Genomic DNA, 16714 nt, shown 5'->3' with positions numbered 1-16714 from the left:
CGCTACAGCCGTTGTCAGCAGATTCCGCAATTTGTAAAAGAGGCTTCGGTGGTGGCAAAAGGAGTCGCGAAAGAAGGGTCGGCAATGGCGAGGACGAGCCTCAAAAGGGCGCCGAGTAAAGCAGCATCATGGGAATAAAAACTGGGGGGGGGTTACACATATACGGCTTCGCAGTAACCAGTCGTAGCCGTTCAAATAAGACGCGACTACTGCGCTTTTGAATATACCCATTGCACGTGCCGGATGCCAAGTATACGTAGGAATTCTCCCGTCAGGTTAAGCACGTCGTGTACTTACAGAATGCATTTTCTCTTCACCGCTGGCACAAGATGCGCCAGCCGAAAACGGTTTCTCAGCTCATGGCGGTCGACGAGAGCGTCGAAAAGGCGCTCTCCTCAAGCGACGGCAGGTTCGTGGAAGACAGGCGGCCGTTTGAGAGCACCGTAGACGGCCTCATAGCTGGTGCTGGCATCGAGGTCTGGCTGTCTGCTTTCAATGCCGTCCGGCTTAGCGGCTTCGGGTCGGTCATAAAATCGCCGTGTCTGGCCAGCGCCCGCGACGTCATGCGCGGTGCACTGAAGAAGGCAACAGCTGGCGGACCAACCCTTGCGGCCTTATACCTGGCGGTGAACCTCGAGGCCGAAATCGCCCTACTCGAAGAGGCCCGGTTTCGCTTGCAAAAGCTGGACCCCGCAAGTAAGCGCTTCTGCATCGACCTGACGAGCCGCTGCCTCCCGCTTACGTGGCCCCTCCTTATCGGCCGCTTTATGGAGAAGTCCGATTTGGCCCCTTCCGTCGACGCCATGTTTACCTCACTACGCCAGGCGCTGCGAAGCAACACCAGCGTCTTTTCCTGGCTAGATGACGCCCACAAGGCGGCAGCTCTCGACCGACTCGAAGACACCAAGATCGTCATCGGCGGCGACGGTTACATGTCGCTAGGCAGTGGAGACTCCCATCGCAGCAACCTCTACGCCAAGTTTGCGCCACACGTTGCCTTAGGCAAGGGCTTTGTCGACGTCTACCTGGACGTCCTCAATGAGACCCAAAGGATGCGGTGGTTTGCGCCGCCCACGCGCGAGCAGCTCTCGTCGGCCATGGTTGAACCCCTCAACGGCGTCGTCTACGAACCATGGTCGCGCTACATCCTGGTGAGCTCGCTCCTGCTGAAGGAGCCGTACCTTTATGGAAGCCAGGTGCCGCTCAACTTCAACTACGGAACCGTCGGTGCCCTCCTGGCCACAAAGATGGCCCACACCATCGGACAAGGTAAGTTCCGAAATTTCGCCTTCCTCGTCGACCCCTAACAAACCCTCGCCGTCCTGTAATGTCTACGACACGTGAAATATCTTCGACTCTTCGAGGTTTTATAACTCGTTCCAAGGATATAATATCTATTGAAAGCCAACACTGACAGGTACTCTTCAGAGCAGGGGTGCACGTTGTATGAGATGTTACGTGGCGGCAAGACAAAGGACGCCAACCATGTGATGGGCGAAAGATGTATTTACATTAGGCACACGGTGGCCATGACCGAACTCGTGCTGGCTGCGCGCCTGCCCATCTTCTTCTCCCTCGGACGTTGGAACCGTAGCATTATGTTTCATTATTCTCATCCTCGTCGCCTTCTTGCAACAATAGTATTCGGCGGCCAGGCTAAAAAAAAGGCGCTGACGTGGCGCATTATCAGGGTTATATAAAAAATAACAAGCAAGAAAGCAACTTCAATACACAGTTGACGTGCTCTAACCCGAACATCCGATTTTTTCATTAATTGTTTTTCTTCAGGGGATCACGTGATGACACCACAATTCTAAACCAGCAATCTAACTGCTGCGATACGTGCGGCCGAAATATAATTTTTGGTAGTCGTTACAGATGGTTTGCACTGACATCAGCACACCTGCCATATTTGTGACCCACAAGCACAGCGAAAGGCTGCACACTTATCCCCAGATCTTATGTTTGGGAGTGCTGAAAAAGCTGGAAGTAGGTCACAAGAAATGGCAGTGATTATGTCATGTGCACGCCGTATATTTGATGGCAAAATCGGTAGTCCTGTCTATTTTCCTTTTTTTTTTTCCTTCGGGTATTTTACAACAATTTCAGCTCATCGGGCTTAGCCACTACCGAACCACTTCTGCCACAACAGCGGATGAAGACGCAGGCAAGAACTGACTAAGAGAGAGAGAGAGAGAGAGAGAGAATGATTTAATGAATGAGGCTAGAGCAGGTTGCATGCAAACTAAGAGTTTTGTGGGCAAGTATTCACAAAATGATGGGGTATGCGTGGTCTGCGGAATAGAAACAGAAACTATGCGGCACATAGTGTTAGAATGTGAGGGTATCCATCCAAATCTACATGAAGGGAATATTGGACTTTCAGAAGCCCTAGGATTTAAGGGTATCAGAGAAAAAGTTAACTTCAAGTCCGTCGAGGGGACGAAAAGAAGATTAGAATGCTGGTGGACGAAAAGCAGGGAGGGGAATATTGCCTAGGACAGTTACCACCTGTAACAGGGAAAAGAAAATATTTCGGGCCTAATAAGCTTTAGTGCCTACCCTAAGCAGCGCTAGTATTAAACCAAGAGTGTAAAACATGGTTATATTAGTCCTTTTTGGTAAGATGACATGTCATCACCCCGCTTCAAAGGGGAAACCAATAGGAATCATCATCATCATCATGATACTGGCGAGGTTTGTCCAGCACAGAGCCTGACATGCTACGTCAGGTGAGAAATGAAACGAGTGACAAAGAAAAAAAACAAGAAAAGAAGAAGAAAAGCAAGAAGGAAAGATTTGAAGGAGGAAAATACGAAAAAGAAAAAGCTATGGTGAGAATTGGAGTCGCAAGCGACTAAGAACTGACTAAGATTCAACAGTTTGACCCTAGTGTTAACGAGCGAAAGCAAGAATTCCGTACCCAGGGATTCGTGAAAGTTTGCCCTTGAGCGAGATTTCGCAGCTTCCCCTCTAGCTATATGTACTGGATTATTAGATTCATCCTGTCGCTCGCTATGTAGGGCGCGCGCACACACCTCAGAGGGGGCGCCATCGATGGCGACAGTGAGGGACCATGCGCCGCCAAAGCTGCCACTGGAATAGTGCTTTCGTATGCGTGCATTGCCTTTCTCTAGTTCGTTCCTGTGAACTGAGCGAGCGGCATCTTTTCACATATCCGCCATTTCACCCTCGCCCAGTGGCGTGGTACTACAGGGGCGAAGGTCAGGTTAAGTTAAGCGATACGATAAAAACATTGGCTGCGTATCTCCTCCTTTCGTTGCAAATGTCGTCAAAAGACGATAGTATTTAGCGACTTTTGCCAAGTAGATGCCTCCCTTCGTTTTCCCGCTCACCTCTCATGTTGTTCCTCTTGCGTCGCGCTCCTCCCAAGGTAAAGACTCCAAAGGCTTGCTTAAATCATTTTAAATTTCCCGCGTTCCACTACTCCAAACCGGGTGTCTCGATGGCAACGCTGCCGTACGGCGAAGACGCGCGTGAATCGAGAAGCAACCGGCAGCCAATGCCACTTTAAGCGAGCAAATGGGACCACTGATCTGACGGTTAGAACTAAAACCATGGTTGCCACGGTGCGCTAAAAAAATTAAAGCCGTTCCACTGAATGTGAAAGTTAACGGATGCGCAGAGCAAGGATTCGTCATACTGGGTTGCAGCGCCGTTATCCGCTCACTGCTACCACCCCATGCAATTCAAATTTCCCGCCTTCGCAGTGCTCGCGCGCCCCCTTCCGGAAATTACGCCAGCGGCAGTTCTGTTCTTTTTGTGTGCTTCTTTAATTTCGTATGCTGAAGGTGTTTTGCGACATTTCAATCGCGTAATTTTTTTCTTGCGCGGCTGGAGCCTTTCTGCGTCATTTCGAACCCGCCATTTTTTGCGCGACAAATTTTTTTCACTTACTATCGTAAAAAATTAGTAGTGGCTTAGCTCGGCTATGCCAGGATATACGTAGCGTGAGCTAAGGTTCAGCTGGTTGTTCTTAGGTGTCCTGGTTGTCTAGGATTAGCTGATTATCATGATTACTGCTTTTAAATTTCCAATCCAATACAATCCAATCCAATTTAATCCAATCAAATCGAACTCAATCCAATCCCATCCAATCCAGTCGTGGTGGCGGCGGATACGGTGCGCCAGCTGTGCGCCGTGAGATGTCACTGATCCTCGCGCATGCGCAGCACGGCTCTCCAGGAGCCACGCGAAACTGCTCAACCTCGACCAGTGTGGCTCACGCTACAAAACCAACCCAACGAGCGTTCCTAACTAAATGAAAGCGGGCGGTGCCAGTTAATTACGTATATTTGGCCTCAAACGTACGTATAGTTTTCTTTGCGCTAAACAACGGTGAGATGTAGGACAAGCGCCAGCGGCTCGCGAGTTTGGAACGCTTACGACTGCACAAACCACTTAGCTTTCCAAGCCTCTGGGTACGCTACGACGACAGCGCTACAACGGAACGCCCTAGTGCTCTACTGGGGTTCAGCGAGTGAGCTACGACGACAAGGCGAGCGTTAAAGGGCTCTGCACTTAAAGGAGCCATGAAGAGAAAATACAACTTCGTTTAATTTGAAAGAACTAGGATTCAGTATCTCACTCAGTTCCATTAGAGCCGCAAAAGATGCTTTTAACGAAAAAAAGCAAGTATCTAAAAACTTTCAAATATTGCGCCAAAGTGACGTGTAATGAGCAAGAATGACGTCATACGGGCCAACAATAAAATATAATTTTCAGTGCGTTAACTGCACGTTAGCATTCAAGTGATGCGGTCAAATGGAACCAGAGGCCCCATTACAGACGTCCAGTCATGTGTCGTCGCGACAGGTCAGTTAGGCGGCCGCCAATCGCACAAACAAGGTTCCGTGACGTCATACAAAGTTGCGGGAAATAAATTGGCTAGGGGGTCGCGACTGCTTCACACGTTTTCTTTAAAATCTCCGTATTTGTTCGAAGATTGCGATGATATTGGCATCATTGTTATCGGGACTAAGCAGTCTTTCTAATAAACCCAACTTGTATTTTGTCTTCATGGCTCCTTTAAAACACCCTACTGCGGTATTCGAGAAGCCAAGCATGAGGTGCCTGCCCGAAAAGCCCGCTCGATTCCCCGGTCTAACTTTCCCAATCTCGCAGGGGCCTTCTCGGGAAGAGACAAGGGGAACTGCGTAGATTGAGTTGCCCTGTCTCAGGGGCGACTTCGCTTCCGCCAGGCTGTGGTGGTGGCAAAACGTTTAATAAAGCCAAAAGGAAGGGGTATAAAGGCGTGGTTAGCCTCCTAAGTCCAGGAGGCCTCTTGTCCGGGCTGCCTCAAGTGCGCGCCGCACCAGGGCGACCTGGCGCTCCGGTGTGGAGCTGGCTCCGTGGGAGCTGGTCAGCGCGGACTCCCACTGCTCAGGGGAAGGGGAGGGGTGGGGATGTCGGTGTTAGGGGCAGGAGAAGACGAGGTGGTAGGTGTTGAGAGGGATGTGACAATGCGGGCAGTCGGGTGGAAAGAGAGAATGGGTAAATGTGGGATAGAATGATGTGGTTAAAGTAGGTTTCGGTCTGTAGTCGGCGGAGGATGTAGGCCTGTTGGGCGGTGAGGGAAGGGTGGGGGGCGGGTATCGCCGTCGGGAGTTAGTGTGGTGGGAGAGGATGGAGTTCTACGTGGGGTCGAGAGATGTCAGGACTGCTTGGTGGGGGGGGGGGGCGTTATTTGGTCGAGGCTAGGCGAGGGAAGTGCCCGGGTAATGAGTGCGCGGACTGCGGCGTGGGCCGCCTCATTCCTTGCCAGGCCGGAGTGGCCGGGGGTCCAGACAATGGAGAGGTCAATGTCTTCAGGGAGGCGTAGAAGGAGGTGAATGGCTTCTGGCGGGGCGACGCCGGCTTGGTAGAGGCGGCAGGCTTGCTGCGAGACGGTTATTATGGTCAGGTAGGGTTGGTGGCAGTGGGTCAGGGCAGCGTGGGCGATGGTGAGGTACTGGGCGGTGAGCGTGGGGATGTAGCGGTAGGAGGCCGCGGTGGGGAGGCGGTCCTCGTTGTTGAGGACTGCGATGGTGGTGCTGTAGCAGGTGGAGGACTGCGCTATGTCGGTATAGCGGGTGTTGGGATCCGAGCCGTAGCGTTTTTCGAGGAATCGGACGCGGGCGTTGCGGCGGCCTTGGTTGTAGAAGGGGTGTATATGCTTGGGGACGGGAGGGACGTGGATGCGTTTACGAATGGAGAGGGGAATACGTTGGGGCGCGTGTGGGTAGCAGGGGTCGTGCGTCTGATGGCCTGAAGTACTCGTCGACCAGCCGGTTTGAGGGAGAGTCGGTGCAGGTGGGAAGTCCGTTGGGCTTCCAAGATTTATGTGAGGGTGTGTGGAGGCCAAGCTGGAGGAGGCGTGTGTTGGAGGTGTAGGTAGGAAGGCCTAAGGCTGCTTTGTACGTCTTGCGGATCAGAGCGTCCAGCTGGTTAGCTTCCTGTGTCTTGAGGTTGACGAAAGGGCAGCTGTATGTAAGGCGATTGATGAAAAGGGCTTGAACGGGTTTGCAGGTGTCGGATTCTTTGAGGCCGTAGGTGGAGCCGCGGATGCGCCGAATGAGGTGCGTAAGTTGGGTGATCGTTTTGTGGAGCTGTGGGAGATGGCGCCGGAGCCGTCGTAGTGAAAAGAAACTCCGAGTACCCGAAGGGTGCTGACTTGGGGAATGCGAGTGCCGTGGATGGTCACTTGTTGGTCCAGGGTGGGTTGTGGGGGGCGGCCGCGGGTGCGGGCTCGGAGAACGGGGAGGGCTGACTTGCTTGGTTCGACCGTTAGGCCTCTGGGGTGGAGGTAGGCGACGGTGGTGTCGATGGCTTGCTGGAGGACGTCTTGTTGCGCGCCGCTGGAGCCGTTGGTAGTACATATAGTGAGGTCATCGGCATAAAGCGCATGATGGATACCGGGCATGGCATTCAGGAGACTGGGGAGGAGGAGGAGGGCGATGTTAAAGAGTAAGGGGGAAATAACGGAGCCTTGCGGTGTGCCTTTGGCAGGGGTGTGGAAGATAGGGGATTGGAGAGGGCCGAGCCGGAGGGTGGCAATGCGGTCCCGCAGGAACGCGGAGACCAACTGGTACGCGCGGTTACCGCAACCGGTTTGGTTGAGGTTACCAAGGATGGCTTGGGGCGTAACATTGTCGAAGGCCCTTTTGGCATCGAGGGTGAGGAGTGTTTTGGGGTGTCACGGCTGAGGTGGTCAAGAAGCTGTTCTTTTATTTGTATAAGGACGTCTTGGGTGGAGAGATGTTGGCGGAAACCGAACATGGTAAGGAAATAGGTTACGGTCTTCGAAGTAGGTGGAGAGGCGCTGGTGAACTAGGTGTTCATAGATCTTGCCGAGGCAGGAGGTGAGGGCGATGGGTCGGAGGGTGGTGGCGGAGACGGGTTTGTTGGGCTTGGGGATAAGGGTGATGTCTGAGTGGCGCCACTGTGAGGGGTACGTGCCGGCTTCCCAGTGGCTGTTGTAATAGGTGAGGAGGTCTTCAAGGGTGTCGCCCGGGAGGTTGCAGACAGTTCTATAAGTAGTGTGGTCTCTGCCCGGGTGGTGTTGAGGGTGAGGCGGGCAAGAATGGCGTGGAGTTCGGTCATGGTGAAAGGGAGGTCCATATCGGCGTTGGGGGGTGCGGTGTATTGAAGGTTCGGGGCAGGGGAATGGGTGACCGGATCACCTAAGAGATCCTGCCCGATGGTGCGACGAAGCTCACGAGGCGGTTGCGAATGGTTGCGGATGAGTTGATGGATGCGGTGCATTGATTGACGTTGAGTGGAGTGGTTGTCCAGGAGGGAGCGGAGGAGGTGCCAGGTTTTGCGGGTGTGGAGGGTACTTTGCAGGCGGGTGCAGAAGTCCCGCCAGTTTTGGTTGTGAAGCTGGCTGGAGTACTTTTGGATCTGTTGGTTCAGGCGCCCTATGCGTTTTCTGAGGGTGTGGTTGTGGCGCTGGCGCTTCCATCTTTTAGAAAGGCTCCGACGGGCATCCCACATGTGGAGGAGGTGTGGATCAGCCGCAGGCATGGCGTCTGTGAGGGCTATAGATTGAGTGTGGGCGCATACCCTCTGTTCTAGGGCTTGTGCGCAGTCGTCCAGGTTGTCTCCAATGAGCGGTAAGGAGGTGGGATCTTTGCGAAAGTTGGGCCAGTTCGTGAGGCGTGCGGTGCCTCTGCAGAGTGGTTTGTGAACGAAGGGTACGCGAAGAGTGATGAGGTAGTGATCGCTGCCGAGGTTTTCGTCAAGCCGGTGCCACTGGGCTGTGGGGCAGTGTCTCGTAAAGGTCAGATCAGGTATGGTATCACGGCTAACGCTATTTATGGTTCTAGTCGGGACGGTTAGGTCGTTTTGGAGGACGAGGTGATGATTTTGGCTGGCCCGGAGCAGGGCGGTACCCTTCTTCGAGGCGTAGCGGTAGCCCCAAGTGAGGGGCGTTGAAGCCACCAAGGACAAGAAGGAGGTGGGATCCAGCTATTTGTACCGCTTCTTGAAATAGGGGTTCTATGGTCCTGAGGTGGTCGTTTGGGGGGCTGTGAATGTTGAGGATGTATATGGGTGGGGCGAGTCGGATGTGTGGGGCGAGTCGAGATGATTTCGACGAAGGTGTGGGGGATGATGGTTTGGCTTAGGCGGTGCGGTTGTGCCGGGTGGGAGTTATGAACGAGGATGGCCGTGCGGGATTGGGGATCTTGCGTGAAGGCGTTGTATTGTGATAAGCGGGGGGTGGAGGTGTTCGTTTCCTGCAGGGCGATGGCATCGGGGGTGGGGGGGTCATTTTGGGTGAAAAGGGAGAGTTGATGACGCTTGCTGTTGAGCGAGCGGCAGTTCCATTGATAGACAGTTATGGTGTCAACGGGGATGTTAGGCATGATACGGGTGGTGCTTGGGTTTCTTGGGGGGACTATCAGAGGAAAGGGAGAGGCTGTCCGGGATGCGTTGGAGGGCGAGTTCGAATTTGACTTGGCGTTCTGTGAGAAGCTGGAAGTTTTTGACGAGAGGAGCATTAGTTTGGGCTTGGGCGTTTAAAATTTTGCTACGGCATCTTCAATTTGGGCGGCCATGCGTGAACTGACAATTTCAGTTACACGTTCGATGATGTGGTCCTCGGAGAGGGGGAGGAATGGGCTGGGGAGGGGGGAGTCGCGTGAGTGCGTCAACTTGTTTTTTAAGTTCATCAAGTTGTTCCTGGAAGTGCTGTTGGAATTTTTTGAGGTCGGCGGTGAGTGGGTCGGAGGAGGAGGAGGGGTGAGACGGGTTAGGGGGTGGTGGTGAAGGAGCAGTGGGAGGCGCGAGTAATTTAGCTGACCAGCTCAGAGTGGGTCGCTAGCGCTTGGGGCAGTCGCGGTTGGCCGTTGGGCGGGGTCCGTCGCACAGCTTGCAGCGAGGAGTGCAGGTCTGTTGCGGTGTCGGATCGGGTTCCGGCGAAGGTGAGGAGTGCGGACCTGGTTTTGCCCATAATGCGGGCATGGATGAGGTAAGGGCGGTTCGTAGTCGTGAGTTTAGTAGTTGCTCCTGAGTGAGGCCTTCAGGGACTCCATGAATCACGCCACGTGCAGTGCCTGGCGGGGGATTCATGTAGGCGTTGACAGCGTAGGTGGTCTGGCGGAGGGTTAGTTGGGTTATTCTGGAGTGCCGGTCGGCCAGGTGGGGGTCGGAGGTACCAGCCACGATGAGGTTGGTGTTGGGTTGCGCTTGGAGGGTGACGAGGGCGCGGAAGGTCGAGTCGGGTATGTTGCTTGCAGCGGCGAGACCTCGCGCTAGGTCGCTGCTGGACCAGTCGCCGACACGAAGGCCGTCATTTGGGCGGACGACAGTGAGGTAGTGGGTCGGTGGGAAGCGCGGTGGTGGTATGGTACGCACTGCTTTTGTAGGCGTCTCGGTGGCAGGGGGTGGCGTAGGCGTAGATGTTGAAGGTTCTTTCGGCGTGCGTAGATGACCTCCATCCAAGGGTTTGGGCGGGGGCATGTTCGGCCGCTGAGGTGGTCATAGTCCATTTGTTGAGCGCCGTCTTCTTCGGTTGAGATGGCGGGTGGAGGTTCAGTGCTTGGCGGCGGGAGCTCGACGCCGGCGTCAGCAGGCGTAGGCGCACTAATGAGTCGGAGCCCGTTTCCATCTCAGTGGAGGCGGCGGGTGGGATGCGTTGCACGTGCTCCGGTGTCGTGACGGAGGGCGCGAGGCGGTGTTCTTGAAGCGGCATGACTGGAGAGTGGCCGCTCGTGCTAGGCCTGAAGGTAGGCCCAGCAGCGGCGGTGACGCTGGCAGACTTTGCGGTTGGCTTGTGTCGCTGCTGATGGTCGGAGCGGGTCAAGCGTGGTGTCCATCGGTTCCTGAGATGCTTAGGAATCGATCTATGGCGGTGGTTAGCGCGTGCACGTCGAGTGATCGCGTATAGAAGACGAAAAGCGGGAGTCGAAACGAGGCGCGGGCGCTGTTTCGGCCCCTGGCGGCGATCTCCGCCAGGCTCGCGCAAATAATTTATAAGGGCCGAGAACACTCAGCTCGTAAATGAGCTCGTAGCGTCGCCGACATCCAGCGAAGGCGCGCGATGAGGAATGGTAGCGCCGGCAAAATATATCCTCCTTTGTAGATGCGCCGTGAGTATTCGCATGCGATGCTGCTTCGCATATCGTAGAAATACCTGGAACGCAGATGTTTCAGGAATATTTTATAAAGCTACATTTGTGAAGCCGGTTCCGTAAACACGCTTTCAAACTTCCTTCCTGAAACCAACATGCGCCCTCTTTTGCCCTTAAGATAACTTCATAACGGTAACACGTTCGCAGCCTTTCACATGACGTTAATGATAATAATAATAATAATAATACTTTATTTGTACTCATGGTGGGTGGAACCAGGCGTACAGGGCCGCAGAGGGCAGAATTGGCCATACCTAGTCAGGCTTGCGTACCCAACCTGGGACCCAAACACACGCACAAACCACAAACACGCACACACTCACACAGCGCACACTATGCCACTGCGTCTGCCGGTTTTTCCCCTCTGGGTGATACAGGGGTGAAGTTGGTCTGGAGGGGGGCAGATGGGAAGCTCCAATGCCAGATAACGACTAGCTGCTCAGCCGTGGAAGGGCGTCAGGCTCGAGAGGGCCCAGTCTCGAGAGGCTCAGTGCTGGCGGGTTAGCGGCCTCAAGTCGGGGAGCAGGAGCAGCAGCCGGAGCAGGAGTCGGGGATCAGGAGCTTCCTACGTCTGCCGCAGTGGTGGTAGAGCGTTCCAAGCCCTTCATCCCCCGCCGAGGTAGTGCAGGGGGGGGCTTGTACCCATTAAGAAACCCAGGATTCGAACCTGGTACCTCCCGCTTACGATACGAGTGTTTTTACCACTCGGCCATCACCGTCGGTATTATTAATTGTAAATGCGCACGCCTTCTCTTTTTTAAATAGATACATTGGCTACTTTGGAAGGAAATTTACCCGGAAAGACTGCTGTTGACTCGCGTTTTAATATACCCAAAATGAGGACATTTATTATACCACACGGTGACCGATAACAGTGTTCTAGAACCGTGAGGAAGTTTACTTCTGCGTAAGTACTCGAAGGGCCCAAGAAGACAATACATACATTTGTTCAGTTCGAAAGAACAAGCCTTTGGGAACTCGCACAGCTCCATTCCAGCCAAAGACGTTTTTACTAGAAAAAAAAACGCAAGAAACATTGAATCTCTTTTAAATCTTTAAAAATTTTAAGAAATCTTATTGTTACTTACACGTTACCATTCAACGGCTATTATCAAATGGAACAAGAAGCGCCACTCTTATCACGCAATCATGTTTCAGCAGCAGCTTTCGCCGGCACCCGCCAATTGCACACTGACTCTCTGACATCACAGAGACATCGCCGGAAGGTGGAGTTGCCACTGCTTGATCTGATCTGTGTTATTGATTCAATATGTGCGATAAAATTATTTGGTGTTGTTATCGGCACAAAGTAAATAAAAATTGTTTTTGTCGTTGGGGCCGTATCAAGCACAAATCAAGCCGTATCATGCAGAAGGGTGCTTCACTTGTGTAAGTACTTCTTCGTCCTAGCCCCGCCTAGCGTCAGCAATGTTCCGTATTAAAAACCAACTAGCCCCTTTCCAAGCTGTAGTCAAGCGCAAGGGCTTTAGAGTATTTGTGTGAGTATTTCTTGGTCGTTGTCCCGCCCAGCGCCAGCAATGTTCCGCGTTAAAAACCAACTAGCTCCATTCAAAGCTGTAGTAAAGTACAAATGTTCGCTTGTTTTAACTGTGATGAAAGGGCACGTCGTAGTCGCCAGTAAAGCGCGATTTCACCGCACGCTGGCTCCACCGCAGCGTCCAACTGGAGTGGCGAGGCCAGGGCCAAGCACCAAAAGAGCGTCCGGTGTCTCCAGGATCTGCGCCGGAGCCTCGATTCCTCCTCCAGTGGTGCGTCCTGGTCGAACCGTGAACAAGAGGACGAGCTGGTCGCCTGGACGCAGGCAGGGATGCTGCGTAGTAATCTTACGCAAGTAAAACGCGTTGATGTGAATAACTATGGGTCGTGCGGAAATAAAAAAAAAGTTCCTGCGTTTTTGCAGCCACCCTTTTCCATAGGGGCGATTTCCCGTGCAAGCCGGGTGAACTTGCCAAGCGTTCTATCGTTTTGCAGTAGCATGTCGGTTGCAAAAGTTGCCCCAACGGTGCGTGTTCGCAATTTGGAAGTGCCTATGCCGTGGACCAGATTATAGGATAACTTGCAGCGTTATTCTGTGGACCAGACCACAAAGTTCTGTTCAGGTTTTCTCTGTGGACCTTAGCACGATACACTTATGTCTTGTGCAGTGAAAGCGACTTGAAAGTTTCCAATCCACACACATTTATATACAAGATGCGTGAAATAAACTTCCGAAAACATGTCATACCGAAAGATTGACTTTAAAGTGGCAGTGACACAAAAATCTTGTTTCTTGTCTTTTTTCGTTGCGATAAGTAGCTAATGACCTATTCATCACGTGTAGAGACCACATTCACTTCAGCGCGCGACGGTTGTTTAATTGAGGGCGTTTTTAATGCGGCGAGTCGCAGTTTCGGTTTCAAAGGGTTTCGCTAATGGCCGGATCTTCTATAAAAAACAAAGCTGCCCCCGGGACTGTCGGACGGATATCACACAGCAGAGCTGCCGTGGCACTGTCGATTCCGCGTCGGCGGCAGTTTCTGCTAATGCCCCTAGGTCTGATCTCGTCAGCCACTTAATTAAAAAGCGACCGTGGACATGATGCGGGTGCTGCGAGTGCAAGTTGCTGCCGCGGCTAGAGAACGACGCGCGACACTCGAGACAGTGGGTGGGCAGACAAGCCCTGGGAGCAGCCGGCCGGTCTCCATACAGATGTGTTTAGCTTGACAAATCTGCGGTTATTCCATTGCCGCTCTTGTAAGCGGTACAGACGACAATTGTTATGCTATTTGCCATCGCATCATTGACTCCTTCCTCGTATGTGCTGCCTTGTGCGGGGCTTGATCCTATTTAGTGGAGCAACAGCTAGCTATCGCTCGAGCTACCTGCGCCAGCATGCTCGACTTCGCGGTCGTACCAGCCACCGAGCGGCTCGCTGAGTGTGTTTTTCGTGTCCCCGGCGCGTTTTCACGTCCAGTGAAATGAAAAGCAATAAAAATAGACTGCCTGCAATCGCTGTAGAACTTAGTTCGCGGCCAGCTGCCCGATGAGCCAACTAAATTCCGGCGTCTCCGCCACCAACGATCGGATCGTTCGTTCGTTCGAGAGAAAAAGTTCTGACCTCCAATAGGAGCGGCGAGCCGGCGAGAAACGCCGGCAGTGCGGAAGCGGCCAACACGAACTCGTGACGTGTTTGGATGTTGTTTACTCCACATCCAGGGAATGTCGATTGCGTGAGGTCCTCTGCTGGCTGCTCGGTTGCGTTTCGCACACTATAAAAATTATTTGAAATATGTTCTAGGATCTATTTGCTGCTGATATTTTGCAGATAATGTATCTATGTTTACACCAATCTATCTTCGAAGTTATCTCGGCTTCAAAATTTTTGTCAGTACCCTTTAAAAAACAAAACTGCTAGAACTCGAACCCGAGCAGTTCCCGAAAGCCGCCGAGCGACCTCCTTTCAGCAGTAGCTCAGAACATAGCTCTGTGGTCTGATCCATAAAATAAATCTGAACATTATTCTGTTGTCTGGTCCAAAAAATAAGCAGTGCGTGGAAATTTGGCCCCTGTGGCTCGTCCTGAGCCCCATGCAAATCAGTATGCGGTCGGTACGAAGATATTTTGTCTATAAACAAAAGAACGGTGAAAGTTACGCTGAAGTCAAGTTGTTAATGTCTCTTTTGTGGCACACCTTCAATTTGTTTAGGTGTACAGGTTAAGAAGGAGAAACATCAGAGTAATCCGTAAGTTTAGAACTAATGTGTGGTCTCGTCGGTGTGTCTTCAAAGCCGACAGCAGGTAATCGGCGAGGGGGTTCCAGAGCTCCCAACGTGGTCAGCAAAGTAGGCAATGTTTATAACTCACTTCAATGTCCCCATAATGTTACTCCATTGAAGGAATAATTTTAAGCACTGGAAGGGAAGACTGCGTAAGCACCATTGATAGTAATGGAGTTTTCCTAACGTATATCGAGGACCTAGCTAGCATGTTTCCGGGCTTCCTTGACGCACATCCTACGCGCACTTACCCTCTGCCGGGCTATCGCCCGATCCACGCATGCAATTGGTATAACACGTGCTTATGCATTTAGTAGCACACGAAACTGAGAGCCAAAGACGAGCATACTACTGCTGTAAAGGTCCGGGGAGCTTTCTGGGTACGAGCGCTTGCGTGCAGATTCTATGCCAGAACGCGGTGCTCCACGTGTGCACCGACTACGAACAGTATCAGTGGCAGCGCGCCAGTTTTAAGTTACACGATTAAGAGCATTATGTGGTACCATACCCAGCTTTCTCGCTCAAAATTACAACCTCTCGGGAACCTAGCAAAACCACTTTAGGAAAATAATATTTGGCATAAAGCTAGAAGCCAACGCGATGATTAAAACGCTAAAAGAATATTTCAGGTTTCTGATTTTTTTATGTAATTCGCTATCAAATCTAACTCCCCATGCATTTCTATGGGAAAGTTCCCATGGCTCAGGAACCCAGTCGCGCAACGTGCGCGACGTGAAACTGTGCACAAAGCAAGTATTCACCCCAAGTATTAGCTGTGCAAAAGAACTTTTCATTTCGCTAAAAACTTGCAGAGTAATCACTGTTGAACGGACTGCCATGAGCGGGAAAGCTGCATATGCTTACGTGGCACTCTCCGCGGTTCCTCAAATATTTGCGAGAGCCTGTCAACAAAAAGTCTCCTCCATTTAATAAAATCCCGGGCCATCTCCACTAACGCGAAACATGGGGAGGGGCGAGTTTTTCCCAACGGAGATGAAACCGTTGGGGGTGCAGGTATACAGCTGTGCTGTAAAAGTCTCGTTTCTTTGAAGCGCGAAACGGTATGTGGTGAAGCGTAATTGTGTGTCCCGGTGTTTTAGCACCGTGACTACTACATGAGACGACGATAACGATGACGAATACTGCGATGACGACCACATGAGTCGCCAGCAGCCCCAGCACCTGAGCGGCTTCGCCGCTAATAGAACTCCTCCCTAGGAGAGCAATCCTGAAGTGTCTACAGGCTGCTCAGAACTACTCCGAATTGGCAAACCGAGGAGAAATGAACGCCGCTGCAATTCGAAATCGTGCAAATCCCTAAGAGGAGTTCTCATTGCCATAAACTAAGGCCCTCACACCCCACAAAAAAACACCCTCTTAAAGGGTGTTATAAACGAGAAATGACGTTTAAAAGGGAGTTTTCTGAGGTGTTGTACGCAGTGAAAATTCCCCATAAGGCTGTGAATCATTCCGAAGTGCACCCTGGTGAGCTTCGCCGACTGGATTCTACGACACTAAGCTGTGAACAGAGCAGCAAGCTTTGTTCGCGTGTTAGTTTGGCAGATTTCCATGAATTGTATGCCGCAGATCCTTCCGCCAAATCATGCAAAGGGACAAAATCCTACAATCGTCTTACGCGCGCGTGCTAACGCGGCATATGTGAAACGCGCACACGCTGGCGTTCTCGCGTGGTCAGCCCGTCGGAGTAAAAGTGATCGCAATTGTCTTTTTGCTGCACGCAGGGCCTGCGCATCGCTCACGCGGCACTCCGAAGTTGGTTCGTTACGGCTTCCATCGACGCCGACGTCTTCGGGCGCTACTGGCGTCAGGCAGAAGTGATCTTCTTCGTGCGTTTCTGCCTTCTCTCGTGCAGCGCCGCGAATGCTCGCTCGGACTCGAGCGTGCCAGCGCGCGAGCGCTGCCTGGTTCCCTTGCACAACTTGCCGGAATTCGCGGAGACCTTCTCGTGCAAGGAAAAGCAGAATTACGTCCGTGGAGACTGCCCCGTCTGACCTCACCTCTCGTGTGCCTCGTTTGTAATGAACCAGAAAGACTCGTGCTGCAACGCCTGTTCTCCAAGGTGCTGCAATATGCTTTTGCATATTTCCCGGCGATATACGTACTAACCATGTGGGGTTAATGCAAATGTTGGGCCTCGCATGTTCATCGGCCGCTAAATAGTGGCACTTTTTTTAAGTTATTTATTATGCCCGACTTATTTATTATATTCATCAGTTAAATAGGAATGCTAAGTTTCATGTGCTGATATGTTAAATTTGTATGTTGAATTTCATGTGCTAATAT

General features: G+C 52.2%; 1 protein-coding gene across 1 annotated transcript; it reads left to right on the top strand.

The window, feature by feature from the left end:
- The first annotated feature begins 208 nt into the window (after positions 1 to 208).
- LOC144153404 (neprilysin-1-like) lies at positions 209 to 16422 on the top strand. Its single transcript, XM_077685051.1, has 3 exons — positions 209 to 1269; positions 12311 to 12486; positions 16153 to 16422. The coding sequence occupies exons 1-3, from the start codon at positions 330 to 332 to the stop codon at positions 16420 to 16422; spliced, it is 1386 nt and encodes a 461-aa protein (XP_077541177.1). The 5' UTR covers positions 209 to 329.
- Positions 16423 to 16714: the final 292 nt, after the last annotated feature.

Source organism: Haemaphysalis longicornis, unplaced genomic scaffold, assembly GCF_048455015.1.
Source record: "Haemaphysalis longicornis isolate Haplotype H1 unplaced genomic scaffold, Haemaphysalis longicornis Haplotype H1 scaffold_9, whole genome shotgun sequence".
NCBI lineage: Eukaryota > Metazoa > Arthropoda > Arachnida > Ixodida > Ixodidae > Haemaphysalis > Haemaphysalis longicornis.
This window is presented reverse-complemented; position numbering and strand designations above follow the sequence as displayed.